Below are 17,207 nucleotides of genomic sequence, written 5' to 3' on the forward strand. Positions count from 1 at the left end.
TGGTGCCAATTGTGACAGCTATGAGGAGAATGTATTCAATGCACTAGATATAAAAAAGTGATAGCATCATTGTTAATCTTGATATGGTGAAGACACTGTTGGAAAATGGGGATCATCATCCATTCATCCTTTCCCAAAAGTACCAGGCATGTTGAAGAAATATATGCGAGTTTAGCTAGCAGCGGCAATAATGTACAAACAAGCCCAACTCCCTTCCATACACATATACAATCAATTAGGGTAATTTAGTTGGCCACAACCTTGGTCTTAAGACAAAATAGTGACGGGGAAGTGTCGGGTTCAAATCTCACCCTTCTCAATGTAGTGTCTCAGTGATTTATTTTTCAAATAGACTTGCAATACCTTCCTGGTAGAACACTTTACTAACACTAACCCACTAACAATGCAGGCTCCTATAGAAGCAAACATAATACACACACACACACTAGGATCTATGATTGCTCTTGCAAGTATTTGACAAGAAGATGACAACTATATGTACAAAGCTATTTAAATATCAGGAGACTATGATAAACCACAGATGGCAATAGTCCTAGCTTCAATATATGTCTACATGTTTTTGTCGAAGATTAAATCGATTATCATTTGTTTGGGATGTTGAGAAACGTTCAGCATTTACACTCTTCATTCTCACACTTTGAACACGCCTACTCATCAACCATACTAGAGGGCTCAACTTCATTTTTCCAACCAATGCCAAAGATGAATAAATGACTACAAAGATACGGAAATATAAGTGCTAATGGCCAAGATTACGTTCAAGGAACAGAAATGAGCAACTAAATTATGTAGAACAGAAAAAGGTGTTGATGAAAAAGTACATGGTAGACCATATGATTTCAAACAAATTCTCATTGTTTGTCTTATTCAGAATTCAGCCAAAAAGAAAGATGGGAAAGTAGCTTGTGGCAACTCATCTAGTTTTTGTCACAAAAAGGTTACTCACTAGAGAATCAAATTGTTGAACATATGATAAGTAGACCTTGCTGGAACCCATCCTATTGCATGGAGTTACATGTGATTTAATATTCTAATAAATTAAAGTGATTCAATTAATGATTAAAAAGTAACACCACAGATAAAGAAGACTGAAAGTACAGACGTGGTAGAGAAGAACTCTCTCAATCTCTCTTGCATTAACTTGTGCCAATGCACGGTGATTGCATACTCCTTTCTTTGGTCTCGTGGTCAACCTGCTTAATATTCTTATTCACGCTATTTTCACATGATAAGTAAACCAAAAAGATAAGAATCTAAAGACAAGACGACTAAACCTGCTAATGACAATTGACAACCAACACTGGAGAGTTAACAAGTTACGTTAATCCACTTGGGGCTGGGAGTCATGAGTTCTAATCCTTTGAAACCCGAACAACTAAGCCAGTCGGTGTATTGACAGTTTTAAGGTGACCTGAACCAATCAGGTCACGAAGGTGAAATCTCATATCAAGGGGAGAAAATCGAAGACACTTCTTCTCTAGAGGGGCCAACATGATTTCTTTATATCTCCTCCGGTTTAAAAGAGAAAGGAGTTCCTTTCTCCCCTGTGAATAAAGAGTTCAAAATAACTTGTAAAGTTTATTCAAATTCAAACATTTTTTGAACCATAAAGCATCTTGAATCTTAGATAAACTACTACTAAATTGCTCTCTCCTGTTAAGTAAATACAGAATACCAAAAGCAGTAAAAAAAATCCCAAAAGTTCAATTTTACTTGAGGCATTTCTGTTTAAATCTTTGGATTGCATTTGGATATGCAGGCAACTGACATGAAAAATTTTACTAGATATGTTATTTTTAAATTACTTAAAATGATATTAAGATAAGCATTTTTTTTTTCTCTTTTAGTGGGGTAGATTCATGTATGTGAATGGAAATTATTTGAGTATGAACTTGAAATACGTAATAAAAGGTGAGAATTCCAACTATATCATTAGCCGTTACATATTTTTAAGTGTCCATGTGTCCCTTCTTTACAAGACCAAGCTTTCTTTGTACACTTTGAAATAAAAAATCAGTTCCAAATCCTTTGCATTTCCAATTCCTTATCAATACAAAACCTTGTAGAATTTTTTGTTAGATGAGTACATATAAGATCAAGATTATTAATATAATATTTGGAATTCCTACAAAAAAAAAATCCATAAAAGTTGAGAGAGAAAAAATGAAGCATTTCTGTACCTGAGAGAGGCCCTTGAGTACTGAACCAATATTTGGAACTGCAAACCAGAACATGTTTGGATCAATCAGTTGGCGAGTCTATACAAAAGGTAAACATCCATGTTAGATTGAAAGGGAACTGAAGTCATCAGAAACTTTGGCAAAGAAACAGCCAAACAAATATGAATAACAACAGAATTTCAAAAGAATTATTGCTTAAATTAAAAATAATTAATTAAGCATTTAGTTTCCCTCAATTCTAAGCAGCACAACTACATAGTTATCAAGAGGAGTTCCTCATCTGGGTGTTACAGATAAGCAAATGCATGCAAGCTTATTATTGTGTACTTTATTAGAAATAAATATAACTAGAGTGTTTGTTGCAGTGTTCAAGCCCTAATTTATTCAGCCAAAAAAAATTGGTTAATATAAGCAAAGCATAATTCATTCCTAGCATTACAAGTCAATATAAGCAAATCCCCAAAGAAAGGATAAGCAAAGTATAATTCATGCTTGATTGATTCTCCTATTAAAAATAAATAAATAAAATAAATGTGCCTTAAAAAGTCATAGCAAGGACTACAAAGTAGATACAAATTGGGCACAACAACTAGCATTTTTTGAATTACAAACCAAAAAAAGTAAAAATTTTGCAGCTTCACATAAAACAAGCTTCTAGCTAGCAGTGTAATTATATATATATATATATATATATATAGAGAGAGAGAGAGAGAGAGAGAGAGAGAGAGAGAGAGAGAGAGAGAGAGAGAGGACAAAAGAGAATTCAAAATTTTCTTACGAGAAGCCCAGCATTGATCAAAAGGGAGATGTGATCATCCTTCACCTTTCCGCCATGGGATAAGAGTAAGCACTACATTAAAGAGTAATGAAGCTAGGATTATTGATGTTCACATATATGAGTACATAAAGCTGATAACATAATGATTACTAACATATTGAACCTAACAAATGAACAGCAAAAGTAGATTGTTGTCCACAACACTTACAAGCTCTTGATGGTCAATACTAGGTTCCAGATTGACGTCAATAACATGATTTCTAAACCAATCAAAAACTTCAAGATCACCTTGCTTCTTTTCCTCCATTCTTTTCATGACACGTTCCATCTGCAAATAAAATGTGCACAAAAGAAATGATGTCAACACAATGGCTGAATCTTAAACATGCTGTATTGCATGATAATATTGATATGTCCAAATGCATATTCGCACCCTAAACTATTTGGGATTCACTCATTGTACCCTAAACTTTTTATAACCTACTGTACACCTGAATTATTGTTTTTTTTTTTATAATAATTAAACACAAATTAACCTTGTTAGGATAGAGCGTGAAATCATGCACGTGAGAATAAGTGAACAATAAATGGGGATCTACATGGTAAGTTTAATGGCATTCCTTTTTCTCCAACTTCTAAATCTAATGGCTCTCCATCTTCTCCAACAAAAGCCAGCAACCATGAGAGAACTCCTCTCCTTCTTCTCCATCTTCTCCCTCATGATGACACTGACTATTCTCGACTCTGCCTCACTCCCTCAGGCTACAGCTTGGCATGTTACTATGCAACTCATGCCGCCTGCACCCTCTCCAAGCTCAAGTTCAGTGACCTCAATCAAAGTTGAATATCAGCCTCTTCATGCTCCTCGTGCTCCATTCTTTGACATTTATGGGTTTTTTAACCGAAATCCACAAACCCAAACCTATTTCCTCTAACATAAGAGCTTTGTTTGATGAAAAACCTTGACCATAGTTGATTACAAGTTAAAATGAAGGAATAATTGAAGCTGCACCTTTGAGAATGAAGTTGATTTTGCTTATTTTGTTGATTGAATTAATTGATTTTCGAAATCAATTTATGAATCTTTGGATTTGTCTTTGGCAAGGATACTAAATCAGTTTCAATTTGCTTCTTGTCTTGAATGGGAAAAAGAGCGGCATTTCTTAACTTCTTGGTTTGGGTTAGATTTTGCTTCATTACTGAGAAACTAAGGAAAAATGTGGATTTGTGTAGTTTTGGTTTATGGAGGTGGTGGGAGGAGGAGAAAGAGAGTGACTGAGTAAGACAAAGGCGGGGAAGAGAAGAAAGGAGGCTGCATATTGTTTTCTTGGGGGAAGAAGAATTTTCCCAGTCTTTCCTGGAAGATAGAGAGGAGGGTAGAGTGATTGTATGGATGGTTGAGATTGCACATGCATGGGCGCACATTGTTGCATGGCGGCCAAGGACAGTTTGTGTTTAATTGAAAACAATAGTTCAGGTGTGCAATAGGTTCTAAAATACGTTTAGGGTCAATCCCAACTTGTTCAGGAGTGAATATTGATCTTACAATGAACAGATGCATATACCAAGAACGCATGTCACATAGCCAACTTTTGAGTTGCAAAATGAAAAATACAACCGACAAATGATTGCAAGGAAAATCAAAATGCATATGTAAGGTATCCTTCTAAATCAGGTGGATACAAATAATACAATTAACAAACCTGGCTTAGGTAGTCATCCAAAAACATTATGGCATGATCATCTTGTCCGGTGTTTAGTTTGAAAATGCGCAATTGTTTATCCCTCCTCAGCGACTGCACAACCCAGATACAAAAACCAATCACAGTCCACAAAAATAAATTGAAACAAGCAATGTAATAAAGAATAGAACTCTCAATTTAGCTCATGACCATTGGAGAACACAAATGAACAACATAAAAGTTGTAGGAAAGCCTTAAGTGAACAAAACAACACATTCATCTCAATTTTCTTTAAAATGCTGATATTCGTCCATTGATACATTTGAAAATTAACTTTCATTTTATCAAAACTAACAGTGACTCATATTGCCTTGATGATTGAAACAGACTCTGGTTCAAGATAATACTCGGAATATCACAGACAAGGAATCCAACCTCTAATTCTCTATCTACTTGGGTTCTGTCCTTCACACAGCTATACAACTGTGAACGCAAAATGAAAGGCCGAATTGAGACCTGAAATTAAATTTCACAGTCAATATAATCAGAAGTAAAATTACAAGAACACATAACGGTTCGAATGAACCTACGCATAATCAATATAGTTGAGCTAATTAACCAAGGAAAATTCAAAATCACAACATTGATTGGTCAATAAGAAAAATGCCAAAGGATTGATAACTCAGAGCTACGCGTAATTAAAAAATAAAAATAAAAAAGAGTTAAGAACAGAATTGAGAGAGAAGAACCTTGTCAATGTTGGGAAACTGAGCTCGAATTATGCGAAGCGCCACCAACGTATCACTAAATGTGAGACTTTCCTCTTCATTTGAGACACAAAGAAAAGTAATTGGATTTATTTTCTATCGATTAGAGAGAGAGAGAGATAGAGAGAGAGAGAGAGAGGGGGGGGGGGTGTGGTGGGGGTTGGAATGAAGAGATATAAGTGAATTTACCAAGTGATAGGGTCTGATCTGCATCGCTACTTTCAGCTCTAATCTCTTCTTCTTCTTCTTTTTCTTCTTCCTGGCGAAGGCGTTTTCTACCTCTGGATGAGTCCGGAATCTGAGGCATGTTTCTGTTAGATTTTCCGAGCAAAAGGGATTCCATAATTTAAATTTAGCGCCGTATTTGAACAGAATCTCTTCGTTCGCGCTCCTGGTTTTCCAGGCTCCCTATTTTTTTCACTCGGCTGATTGCGAGCCCTTAAAAGAGGCTCTCATTTGTACTCCTGTGGAACTTTGGTCAGCCAGTACCTTTTTTTTGTTTTTTGGTCGAAGTCAGCTAGTGCTTTATAAGGACCGAAAGGGTTACCTAATACGTCATCGTTCCAGTGTCAAGACTCAAGCCCATGCAAGAATCTGCCAACCCCCAATTGCCGCCATAAATATACGTTTCCAAGGAAAATAACGAATTAGATCCCAACTCGACGGGTTACTATAATTTTATCCATGCGATTATGCTCTCTTCAAATAAGAATCCATTTTCTAAAACATCCTGACTTAGGTTCGCCTCCTTAGCCATCACCCAAAAGAACCTGCAAAACGCAATTCGTTATTGTAGAAAACTTGTAGCCAAATTGCCAGAGGAAGAGCATCCCAGGCAGGCATTCGGATGGGCTGCACGAGACGAATCTGGTGGTAGTGGCATTGGGGGAACGGAGGAGACATAGAAAAAGATTGATTTTGCAGCCAAACACAGCATAACAAAAGACATTGAAGTTCTACCAACTGATTATGTAGAAGTTGCCATGAAACATACGTTGAAAGCTGATGTTAAATATAGACTTGTGATTGACATCGGCTACACAATCAAGTCTTGCCAGTGAAAATGATTCATATATTTGAGGGAATATAAGAAAAAATATATTTATAATTCAGATTGGTGGTTCAAGTTTTATAGGATTTCGTAAAAATATTAAATTTCATTCATAAGCTCTTACTAATAAATTGAAATTCTTAAAATGATGGGTTCATTTTGATAAAACAGTTCTTGAATTAAAATGGATTATTAGACTTTCAGATTTAAGATAGGGAATACATGAAATACTGAGTCGTTATATACGTTGCCTGCTAGAGATTTTTTTTTGAAATGAATAATTATTGGGTGGTATAGCAAGTTTCTAACAAGAAAATGAAAATTTTGAAATGCCAGTAAATAATGTAAGGCTTAAATCTACTTGGTTGTTTGACACTATCGTAAATTTTTTTCAGACTAGAATGTTCCTTCCTTGGTGGCCAGCTTAACAATACAAATCCAAAAGACGAGAAAGTCGACAGAAGATTCCCAACCCCCCGTCCTTTTCAGTAGGATGTGCACTAAAAATCTGAACAGAGTGCATAGCTCACCCAATGCAGCCTACAAAATCGAGTAAAAAATGTATTTCACTTGGAAATTTCCTCGTAGTTCCTAGGTCACTTTTTAAATAGTAACGCTTAACGCTTTCATTATCTTCAAGCAGATTTCAACTTGGCTGATGTTGAGGCCAGGCAGGAAAGGGTTCTGTGTCCAACGAACATCAGGAAAGCTCCCAAGAAACCAAGCGCTTTCAATGTTGTGAAAAGATCCAACTGTTCTCAAAATAATAAGGTTAGAACTTGGATACATGTCTTCAATAATAACAAGGTATAGTGCAACAAAAGTCAAATCCAAAGTCACAAATCAAACATAGGTGAGGAGAAGCGCAGAATTCATACTACTCTAGGGCCCATGAGCCACCCAATATCTATCAAATAGAAGTGAATAAAAGAATACTGTTATAAACTGACCTTCAGCCAGAAAAGCACATAGAGCAACAGAACTGCTGCAATTCCTAAATGGAAGAGGATGGCAAATATGGCAGGCACAGATGAAGAAGGAAAATTCTTCAGGTTCACCCCTAGACGTAATAGCTGACAAAGGAAAAGAGAAGTTAACATTACAAATTAGCATCCTGTAAGTAGCTGCCCCGAATTAATTGATGCTAACAAACTTCAAATCCCTACTCTCTACTTGGGTGAATTAAACTACATAGATGCTACATCCTTTTCCCTGAAAATTAGGTTTACACTAGCAAGTGCAGGGCCCAAAATCTCAACTGAGAAAATTTAACCAGAAGCTTCAATAGAACACCCTCACATGCAATACATGGAACCAAATAAGACAAACACAAGTATTCAGTTTCTTAAACAACCAAGGAAAGTTTAACAAATTCACTAAATAAACAGTTCAATAACCAGTTGGTTCAAATAAGTCCAGGCAAATAATAAGCTGATAAAAAGGCAACACCAAAACTCAAGTGTCTTGAAATTTCTGGCAAATATTAATATAAACTCACCCCAACTAAGAATCCAATGAATGGCAAGAGTGTAAAACCCAAGAAAGTCAGAGATAGCTCCTTAGGTGGACGCTTATCTGGTGCCCTAAAGATGTGGCTTATCTCTGCTCTTGGACCATATCTTGAGTAAGGTTCAACAGGCTGTGTGGGTGGACGAGGTGCCTTCTCAGGTGGTTCTGGTAGGTCCAGCTCAATACTACCAAGGGCACTTAGGAAAGAGTTCTCCTGAAGAAGAAAAACACAAATGTATTATGCTAATATTGTTAACCAGGGCATGCAAACATAAAATGGACAAAAAATTTTAATAGTAAAAGGAAACTTACCATTACAGCATCACCAACAGTAAGCTGAATGTCGTATTTACCGGATAGATAGAAAAATTTCTCAACCAGTCCAAGAAAATCCTACAAGACAAATTGCAAAATATCAGAAAAATAGCAAAATCTCGTTTTCAAAGATAAAACATAAAGTTTGTCTGCAATCAACCAACAATGGCACAAAACAGAAGCACTGTGAAAGAAGTGCAAATAAATCCTGACATATGCTATGAAGCAAGAACAGGCTGGAAGAGAACTTCAACTTAAAGAAAATGAAAGAGCTGTTTTCATCAAACTCCCCAAGACATCTAGGATCCCGAAGCAAATTTCAAATTGCAATCTCATTAATAAGATATTCCAACGTTATTTCCAGTAGTTATTAGTTAAATGTCAAAAGTTGCTCAAACGAATACAAGAACTCCTCATTCATTAATTTTCATACAGCAGTTTTATCATCACCATGTGACAACTAAATCTATTAGATTATGATTGCCAGGGAAGACAATAGGTTAAAAGGGTATATTGTAGTGCATCGTCTATGCATTGATTTAACAGTGAGTTTGATTCTTTTTTTTTCTTTAGAGAAGAGCAGAAGAGCCCCGGGAGGGGGGGGGGTTGGGGGTGGTGTTGGGGGGTGTGGGGTGTGCGGGGCTTGGTGTGTGTGTGTGGTTTGGAACACAAAAAGAATGATAGCATTATGAAAGAAACTTAACTAGAACTATCTCAAACTTCTTTCCAGAGTTCCCAACCAAAAAGATATGCTCAACACCAGTCTCATGTCTCAACTTAAGAATTGCCTGCAAACCAAGAACATCAACAACTAACTTTGCAAAGATCGCAACACAAGACAAAGACAGAGACAAGTAGACAACTGCAAACCTGGTGTGGCTCAAAAGCATGGCCAAGAAGAGTGGTCAATTGAAAAGCCAGGTGCAGCTTCTGGAGGTGGTTTGCGGACAATGAGACAAGATTTTCTCCAGCTAAATCTAGCCTACAAGATCCGAGCAGTAGAATTATACCCGAAGCAAAGCTATGCAGTTTAATTCAGCAAAAACTTAAAAGAGACTAAAAATTTCAACCTCTAGATTATTTAACAGATATCACAATGTCATGATGAGAAGTAAACCATGAATACCAACAACAGGTATAAAGCATCATAGTCTCGGGCAATAAAAAGCACAAGGATGTAGACATACTTATTTTTGGTTTCTACAATCCCCAAGTCACTGTCAAGCACTTCAATTTCAGCATTATCAACTTTGATAACTCCCGTTAAAAAAATTGGAACTTGAGTTTGACTTCCCATGGTATAAATTTTTTTATGCTCAGGATCATGAAGCACCGCCTACATGAATTCACATTGGCCATATTATGGATGGAAGACAGATGAACAAAAACATCTGATGCGTCAAAAGGGAAAAAGGTTACCTCAAAAACAAAAATATAATTTCCAACATCAACACTCTTTGGCAAAGCATCCAATAAATACTCCTCACTTTCAGGATCAAACTTGAGTTCCTAAATCATAAAGGAGAAGAAATGCACTTAGTTAACCGTAAGGTAAATACATTGGTCAGATTAGAACTCACAGCAGAGCAATAGGTAGACAAAAGAATTAAAATGTGCCCAACAGTGAGCCAAACTTGAGTCATTGTCACACCTGGTTCTCAAATATGGAAGTATCCTTTGAATCAGAACTGAGAACTCGTACAAGTTTTAGAGTCAGAGGAGGTGCATTTGAACCAAGTACAGTATTCACCTTAACCTGAACATATTTACAGACCAGAATACATAATTCTAACTAATTGGTGTCAGAGATAAGGAAAATGTGCGTAGAAACTCCATAAAATCAAGCACATCAGAGAATTTAAGGGGAAATAACAGATATTAACAAAGAGGAAGATAATTATAACAGCTACATAAATGTGAGTGAATCAAGTCAATGTGCAAGATTATTTATCATGTGAGCAGCAATACACCTTAAGCATGTCCTTCTTAGTCAGTGAAAGCACAGTTGCTGGAAGTGATAGAATCAGAGGGATGGAAACCCTGCAACAGGAAGCAAAAGTACAGCATCATTTGAAAGAAAAGCAGAAGTAAACGAAAAATTGTCAGGAAAATTCAGGACTTATAATAATTGAAACAGCAAATTTTCAGGAAGCAAAAAACACGGGTCTCAGTTTCCATGCAAAGATTGTTTAGGGGAAATAAACAAAAGAAAATTAGCATGTTCCATGAATTTCTTGCTGTTTGTGGAAATTTTTTAACAAAATATTGTGTTCTTTTGAAGGAACCAACTACACCATCTGTCTCAAATTTTCGTAAGCCAGATACATACCTATCAAACTGATCCCGTTACAATATATGATCATACAGCTATAAAATAAAAAAGTATATATTAAAATAAAAAAAAGCATATAGAACAATGTCAAGAAAGAACTTGCCTATTGCTCTCCAGGCAAGCCAAGGAGTCCATTTGATTGAATAGATCTTTAGCATCGCCAGGAATACCAATGCCCAGGAAAAACTTAGCCAAACCCACAATTTTGTCACCTGGAAGCTGAAAACCCAAAGCATAATAAGCATTAGAAGTTATAAGCATTTTCAGAATAAAATTATCAGAATTAGACTACCAATATTGACAATACCAACTGACATTCAAGTTTCCTGAAGACACAGCTGCAAATGCAGTCAATCCTCTAACAACAGAAGATGTAGTTGAAAGAGGACCCTGATGTTCATGCGCATCAACCAGTTTCTCATCAAAGTACAAAGCCCCATCATCTACAATAAGAAGATAAAACAAAGTAAGTATGCTACAGCATAACATATAATAATAGAGGACTTGCAGATTTAATTGTGTAGCCTAGTTAAGACTGAAGAAGATCCTTTCTTTTAGCTGATAGGCAGGACTCAAATACAAATAATGTTTGTATGAGACTCCATTGAGTAGTTTGGTCCCACAAGGTATTTCACAAAATCATAAAGAGACAACCCAAACATAAACAAAGTAAAAGCAAGATCCTATCAGTCTAGCATCACTATAAATAATCCTTAAGTTGATTTTCAAAGTGGATAATAGAAAGCTAAGCAACAATTCCAGATGCATTATATAAGCCAATGGCAAACAATCAAGAGAAACTTCTACCATGTTCCTAGAAAAAATAAAAGTCTTTGATTCGCTGAACTGGCCATAAAAGTGTTAAATCGTGATTTGAAAATAAGACTGGTAAGTTACAAGTTCTAAGATGAGTCATGAATTGAAGCACAAAATTATGTTCATATTGAGCAATCCTTTGTACTGGAATATAAACATACCATACTTCTCAATGCTGTCAAACAACTTCAGTATATCATTTTTAGTTGTAGCAATCTGCCAACAGTAAGCAAATGCACATCAGATAGAACAAAATTAGATGGGCACCCAAAAAAACCCCTCAAAAAGAGCATTTGCCTCAAAACCTGAAAACAATTAGCAAGTTGCCCATGAAAGTTCATAACTGGTTGGACTAACAAAGGAATAAATGAAAAGCCTAAAACCAAGCATAAAAAGTCACAGCATATATGCAATGAGTTATATTTGTTTTGATTGTGTCAAATACAAGAACGGGATAGATAAGCAAGAGTGGAGCCAACTCAACTCTTCAGGACCAGGTGTTCAATGTGCAGAATAAGAAATATGAATTACATGCCTAAAATTACATGGCGGTTCTCAAAAATACAATTGGGATTTTGGACACATATCTGGCAGAATACAAGGTCCAAGTAGGTGCAGGCATGAGCCGAGCAATGTGAAACGGTAGGAATGAATATTTCAACACAAATATGAAACATTTCTCCTTCTTTAGAAGGAACAATATTTCCACTAAAGTGCATTCATATAACAGTACCATGGCATCTACTTTAAGAAAGCACTAAGACGAGAAATGAAGATAGTTTATGATCCATAGAAAAGGTTCAAAGTTTTGCAGAGCCAGATAACACATTCCAAATTACCAGCGATTGATCAATCTCAGAAGATGATAACAAGACCACCCCAGCAAGAGCTTCAAGTGCTAAACCTGAAAAAAAAATGATCAAGCAAATGATTATGAGCCAATTCTCAGCACAGACGAATGTACTCGGGCAATGCACTAAATATCTATGCAGTGAATACTAAATACAGTACTCCATCCTTTTTCACACAACTTTCAATTATTGGATGTCCCAAATATATGTCCATTGCCATTTCTAAACATAAAGTAGTTAATGATTTTGCAAAATTATGCTTACATAGGAGGATAAAAAGGAGGGAATGGTTTAGGAAAACCTTGTGTATTTTTGCACTTCAAAAGAAGGTGCATTAATACAAGAAAAGATGTTATAATAGTGTGCAAAACAACAATGGATCAGTACCTGCAGCAAAGGTACTAGACTCAGGTTTATTAGAACTATAGCGCCATCTTCCATCACTCTGGCTCAAAGCCTGCCAATAATTTGTAGATCAACTCAAACATGCAATATATATAGATAGATAGATAGATAGATAATAATGCTTCAGAAGGGCAAAAAGGAAATCTAAAGTCCTTCATTAACCAAAAAGTTTCAGAATTAATTTCAAAATCAGAAGCAAATATCAAACCAACATCACCCATCCAAACCTCACCATATCAGCAACTAGTCCCACAAGGGGCCTAATCAAACCTCAACGGCTCAAGAGGAGGCAGTCAACTAGCAAACCTAATCCTCATTGTAATAATAATGCCAAGACTACTAACCTTGATGGAGTGAAAAATTCCTTCAGTGTCACCAAGATGTAGATCATCTTTAAATGTCTGATCCTGCATTAAGAATGATTAAAAAAATATATTACTAAGCTTTGGCAAAAGACTGGTAACTATTTTGATGCAAGGCCGCAGAAGAAATGTTATATTTTCCAAGTAGAAGGTGATCAAATAGATCACTTAACAAAAGTATCATAGAAATGGAGCTTCACAATTACATGTCCACTGTATTCTTTTGCTTAGCACGACCACCTACCACAAATCACCCTTAAATTTAAATAATCAACTCAACTCAACTAAGCCTTTATCCCAAAAATTTGGGGTCGGCTATATGGATTCGCTTTTTCCACTCTGAACGATTTTGGGTTAAATCCTCAGAAATATGTAATGCTTCTAAGTCATGTTGTACTACTCTCCTCCAAGTCAATTTAGGTCTACCCCTTTTTTTCTTTCTATCCTCTAACGTGCTCTACTTGTCTAACTGGAGCCTCCGTATGTTTACGCTTCACATGACCAAACCACCTTAATCTCCCTTCTCTCATCTTATCTTCAATTGGCACCACTCCTACCTTTTCTCTAATACTTTCATTATGGACTTTATCTAGTATAGTATGGCCACTCATCCACCTTAACATTCTCATCTCTGCAACTCTTATCTTAGATGCATACGACTCTTTCAGTGCCCAACACTCACTACCATATAACATAGCCGGTCGTATGGCTGTACGGTAAAATTTTCCTTTTAATTTATTGGGAATCTTACGATCACATACAACTCCCGTGGCACGTCTCCACTTCAACCATCCGGCTTTAATCCTATGACTAACATCCTCCTCACATCCCCCATCTACTTGAAGGACTGAGCCTAGATATTTAAAGTGATTACTTTGGAACAGTACCACTCCATTCAAACTAACTCCTTCCCTATCACCAGTTTGGCCTTCACTGAACTTGCAATGCATGTATTCTGTCTTCGTTCTACTTAACTTAAAACCCTTTGACTCTAGAGTACTTCTCCAAAGTTCTATCTTCCTATTGACTCCTTCTCGTGTCTTAAATTTACATAGTCAAACAAAAAAAAGTCTAAATTATCACATGAATAAAAAAAATGAGAATCAAAGACAAATATTTTCCTCTTCATCAGGAAAATCAAAGTCAACTCTAGATTCAGGACAAGTGTAATATCTAAATGGTGTTCCAACACATTAATCACCTTGATAAGTACCAAACTTCCTATTGAATGGTAGAAGTCAAGCAACAAACTAGCACTGCTGACAGCAGCTTGAATTTTTGAAACAACGCCCTTCAAAAGAAAAAAAAAAAATCACATCTCTAGTCATTATATGTTCTGTGCAACAAAAAAGGTCATGACTTTCAAAAGCAACAGACAATATAAAGCAAAACTATACCTCAAAAACTTCCTCACTTATCTCACATTTTAATATTCCATTCACTTTTAAAGCATAAAACAAATCCTTTGATACTGAAGATGACGACCCAAGGGTTTCCATTACAGAACGGCAAGATGGTAAACTTATGTCCGGCTTTTTATCAAGTCCAAGAACCTCAAATGTCCGAAGGGCCTCAAATGTTTCTTCTAAACTGATGGCATATGATATCATCTAGTTAGATGATTGTTTCTCACAAACCAGTTGCAGAATTAGCTAAAAGTAAAAAAAAAAAATTTAAACGATAATTGACAAAACATCATTAGAAAAATGCAGCCACAATTACCAAATAGCATTTATAAGGAGGATCAAACATATCAAAAGATGAAAAAATACCCACTTTTTCAGTAACCAACATGCAAAACCCAAATTCCGTTCAACATCCAGGGGTCCCATATAACAGAAACCAATTGGAAAGGAGTTACAAAAATAAATGACCCCCAATAGCAGATGATGAAAATCATGACTTGACATTTGCAATGTCAACATGAAAAATAACAAAAACTGTCTAAAATAAGCAGATCAAATATTGAGTAGATTATTCAATCGCACAGTCAAAACTAAGATCACAACAAAACGTTGGAAATGCAACAGACAAAAGAAAAACTAAAAAAATATATACTGTAATTCTATTCAAGTAATCATCTTCTATTTCTCCATGACGATCTAGTAACCAGTAAAAGGCTTTAATTAGGATTTAACGACCTTCTAAAGGACCCATCAAGAGGCGTGAAAAGCTCCAAAGCGGCAGATCGGTGGGAGTCAGAAATTGGTTGAAAGATCGAAGCAGCAGAGACAACGAAAGCTAAGCAGATCAATGCTGCCACGAGCAGCACCAGAAATCCTCCTAGACTTCTGGCCATTCCTGCATTACAATCAGCTATCGAAGATATGATACATGTACATATACATATATGAATGAATGGTTTTCTCTGTAATTAGAAAAGCAGGAACTAGGGTTCGAGATAGAGAGAAAAAGCCGTACGTGCAATGGAGGAAAGAGTCGTCTGAGGAGTGAGACTCACCGCGCTTCGCATTCGATTACTATTGACTAATGAGATAAGTCGTTAGCGTTGTCGTCTCGTCTCTCCCCGGCTAAAACAAGTGAAATATTTGCTCGATTACGAAATTGCCCTTGTGCTTCTCCTTTAATGCCCACCAACTGCAAAGGCTTCAAGTTCCTAGATATTGGGTGGATCTTTTATAAATTGCAAGTTAATTCTTGAAATTTAGTAAAATTTAAATATTAATTTTAATATATTTAAAATTACCTATTTAATCATCGATATTTTAAAAATTTATAAATTAATTTTGAAAATTTTCTCAAATGCTCTTTACGTAATTTTAATATTAAATAATTTAATTTTTAAAGTTTTAATAATAATCCCTAATAATTATTTATTAATTAATAATAACAAATTATTATTATTAATTTATTATTTTATTAATATTATCCTGCAAAAAATGTCCAGAAGATCCTAAAACCCCAGTCCTCTCTCCTTTCTAGTGAATTTGGCCCTCCCCCTCCTTGTTTGTGTTTGCAAACAAAGCTCCAGCAACAGAACCAACGCCAATCAGCTTGCCCCAGCATGGAGAGACTTTCCTGCCCACTTTCGTAGTCCAACATTGCTGGAAAACACAGAACCCGGCGACTTCCTCTGCGGGTTCACATTGGATTCGATGGGTTTTTTGTTCATCATTAACCACCAAGCTTGCTACGGGCATTTATGTGCTCGCTGGAGGGAGCTAGAGAAACTAAGGTAGATTCCCGGTAGCCCTATGGCATGAGCTTCGCCGGCGAGCGCCAACGGGGGAAGGGACAGTGTGGGGGATGAATTTTTAGGATGATTCTGAATTTATAGAGTTATAATATTATAATTTTTTAATTTTAAAATATACTCAACTCAATTAACTGAATTAAATTTTTAGAAATGTGTAATGCTTCTGTATTATATTGTATTACTCTTCTCAAAGTCAATTTAGGTTTATTCTTTTTTTTTTTTTTCCTATCCTCTAAAGCCTCTATATGTCCTACTTCAATCCCCCTTATCTCAACTTATCTTCAATTAGCACCACTCCTATCTTTTATCTAATACTTTCATTATAGACTTTATCTAATTTAGTATGGCCACTTATCCACCTTAACATTCTCACACATCTTAAACGCATACGACTTTTTTTAGAGCTCAACACTCACTATCATATAATATAGTCGATCGTATGGCTTTTCAACTTATTGGAAATATTGCGATCACATAAAACTCTCGTGGCACGTGTCTATTTCAACCATCAAACATCCTCCACACATCCCCTATCTACTTGAAGGACTGAACCGAGATATTTAAAGTGATTACTTTGATACAGTACCACTCCATTCAAACTAACTCATTTCCTATCACTAGTTTAGCATTCCCTGAACTTTTTTAATTTTAACATATAATGTAAAATTTCTTTAACTTTTAAATTTTATACATTAAAATTCATTTAATATTCAATCACTAATTTTCTAATTAAACATTGACTTGGATAATTCGAACATGAATCTTAATTGGTATTTATCTTTCCTCTCTCAATCCGTATGTAAATTGAATGGTTTTTTTTTCTGTACAGGAAATAATTTTGCATATGTTAAGAGAATAATTTTATATTGTGTATGAGAGAGGAGAGAAAAATATTAACAAATCGGTACACTAAACCTATTC

The 17,207-nt window shown here is 35.8% G+C and overlaps 2 protein-coding genes across 2 annotated transcripts; both read right to left on the minus strand.

Annotated features, from left to right (window-relative positions):
• Positions 1 to 1,042: 1,042 nt before the first annotated feature.
• LOC110654271 (uncharacterized) lies at positions 1,043 to 6,199 on the minus strand. Its single transcript, XM_058149793.1, has 8 exons — positions 5,618 to 6,199; positions 5,411 to 5,484; positions 5,097 to 5,177; positions 4,683 to 4,775; positions 3,188 to 3,307; positions 2,980 to 3,051; positions 2,202 to 2,279; positions 1,043 to 1,565 (listed from the first exon to the last, which is right to left on the minus strand). Exons 1-8 carry the CDS (start codon positions 5,769 to 5,771, stop codon positions 1,374 to 1,376), a joined length of 864 nt encoding a protein of 287 aa, XP_058005776.1. The 5' UTR covers positions 5,772 to 6,199; the 3' UTR covers positions 1,043 to 1,373.
• A 596-nt stretch (positions 6,200 to 6,795) lies between these two features.
• LOC110654272 (dolichyl-diphosphooligosaccharide--protein glycosyltransferase subunit 2) lies at positions 6,796 to 15,648 on the minus strand. The gene is made up of 20 exons (XM_058149792.1): positions 15,491 to 15,648; positions 15,211 to 15,370; positions 14,467 to 14,659; positions 14,271 to 14,360; positions 13,052 to 13,114; positions 12,690 to 12,759; positions 12,291 to 12,355; positions 11,613 to 11,667; positions 10,951 to 11,078; positions 10,739 to 10,854; positions 10,274 to 10,343; positions 9,955 to 10,059; positions 9,723 to 9,812; positions 9,491 to 9,639; positions 9,174 to 9,285; positions 9,008 to 9,091; positions 8,301 to 8,381; positions 7,978 to 8,202; positions 7,430 to 7,552; positions 6,796 to 7,231 (listed from the first exon to the last, which is right to left on the minus strand). The coding sequence occupies exons 1-20, from the start codon at positions 15,540 to 15,542 to the stop codon at positions 7,115 to 7,117; spliced, it is 2,148 nt and encodes a 715-aa protein (XP_058005775.1). The 5' UTR covers positions 15,543 to 15,648; the 3' UTR covers positions 6,796 to 7,114.
• Positions 15,649 to 17,207: the final 1,559 nt, after the last annotated feature.

The sequence above is a fragment of the Hevea brasiliensis genome, chromosome 7, assembly GCF_030052815.1.
Source record: "Hevea brasiliensis isolate MT/VB/25A 57/8 chromosome 7, ASM3005281v1, whole genome shotgun sequence".
Classification (NCBI taxonomy): Eukaryota; Viridiplantae; Streptophyta; class Magnoliopsida; order Malpighiales; family Euphorbiaceae; genus Hevea; species Hevea brasiliensis.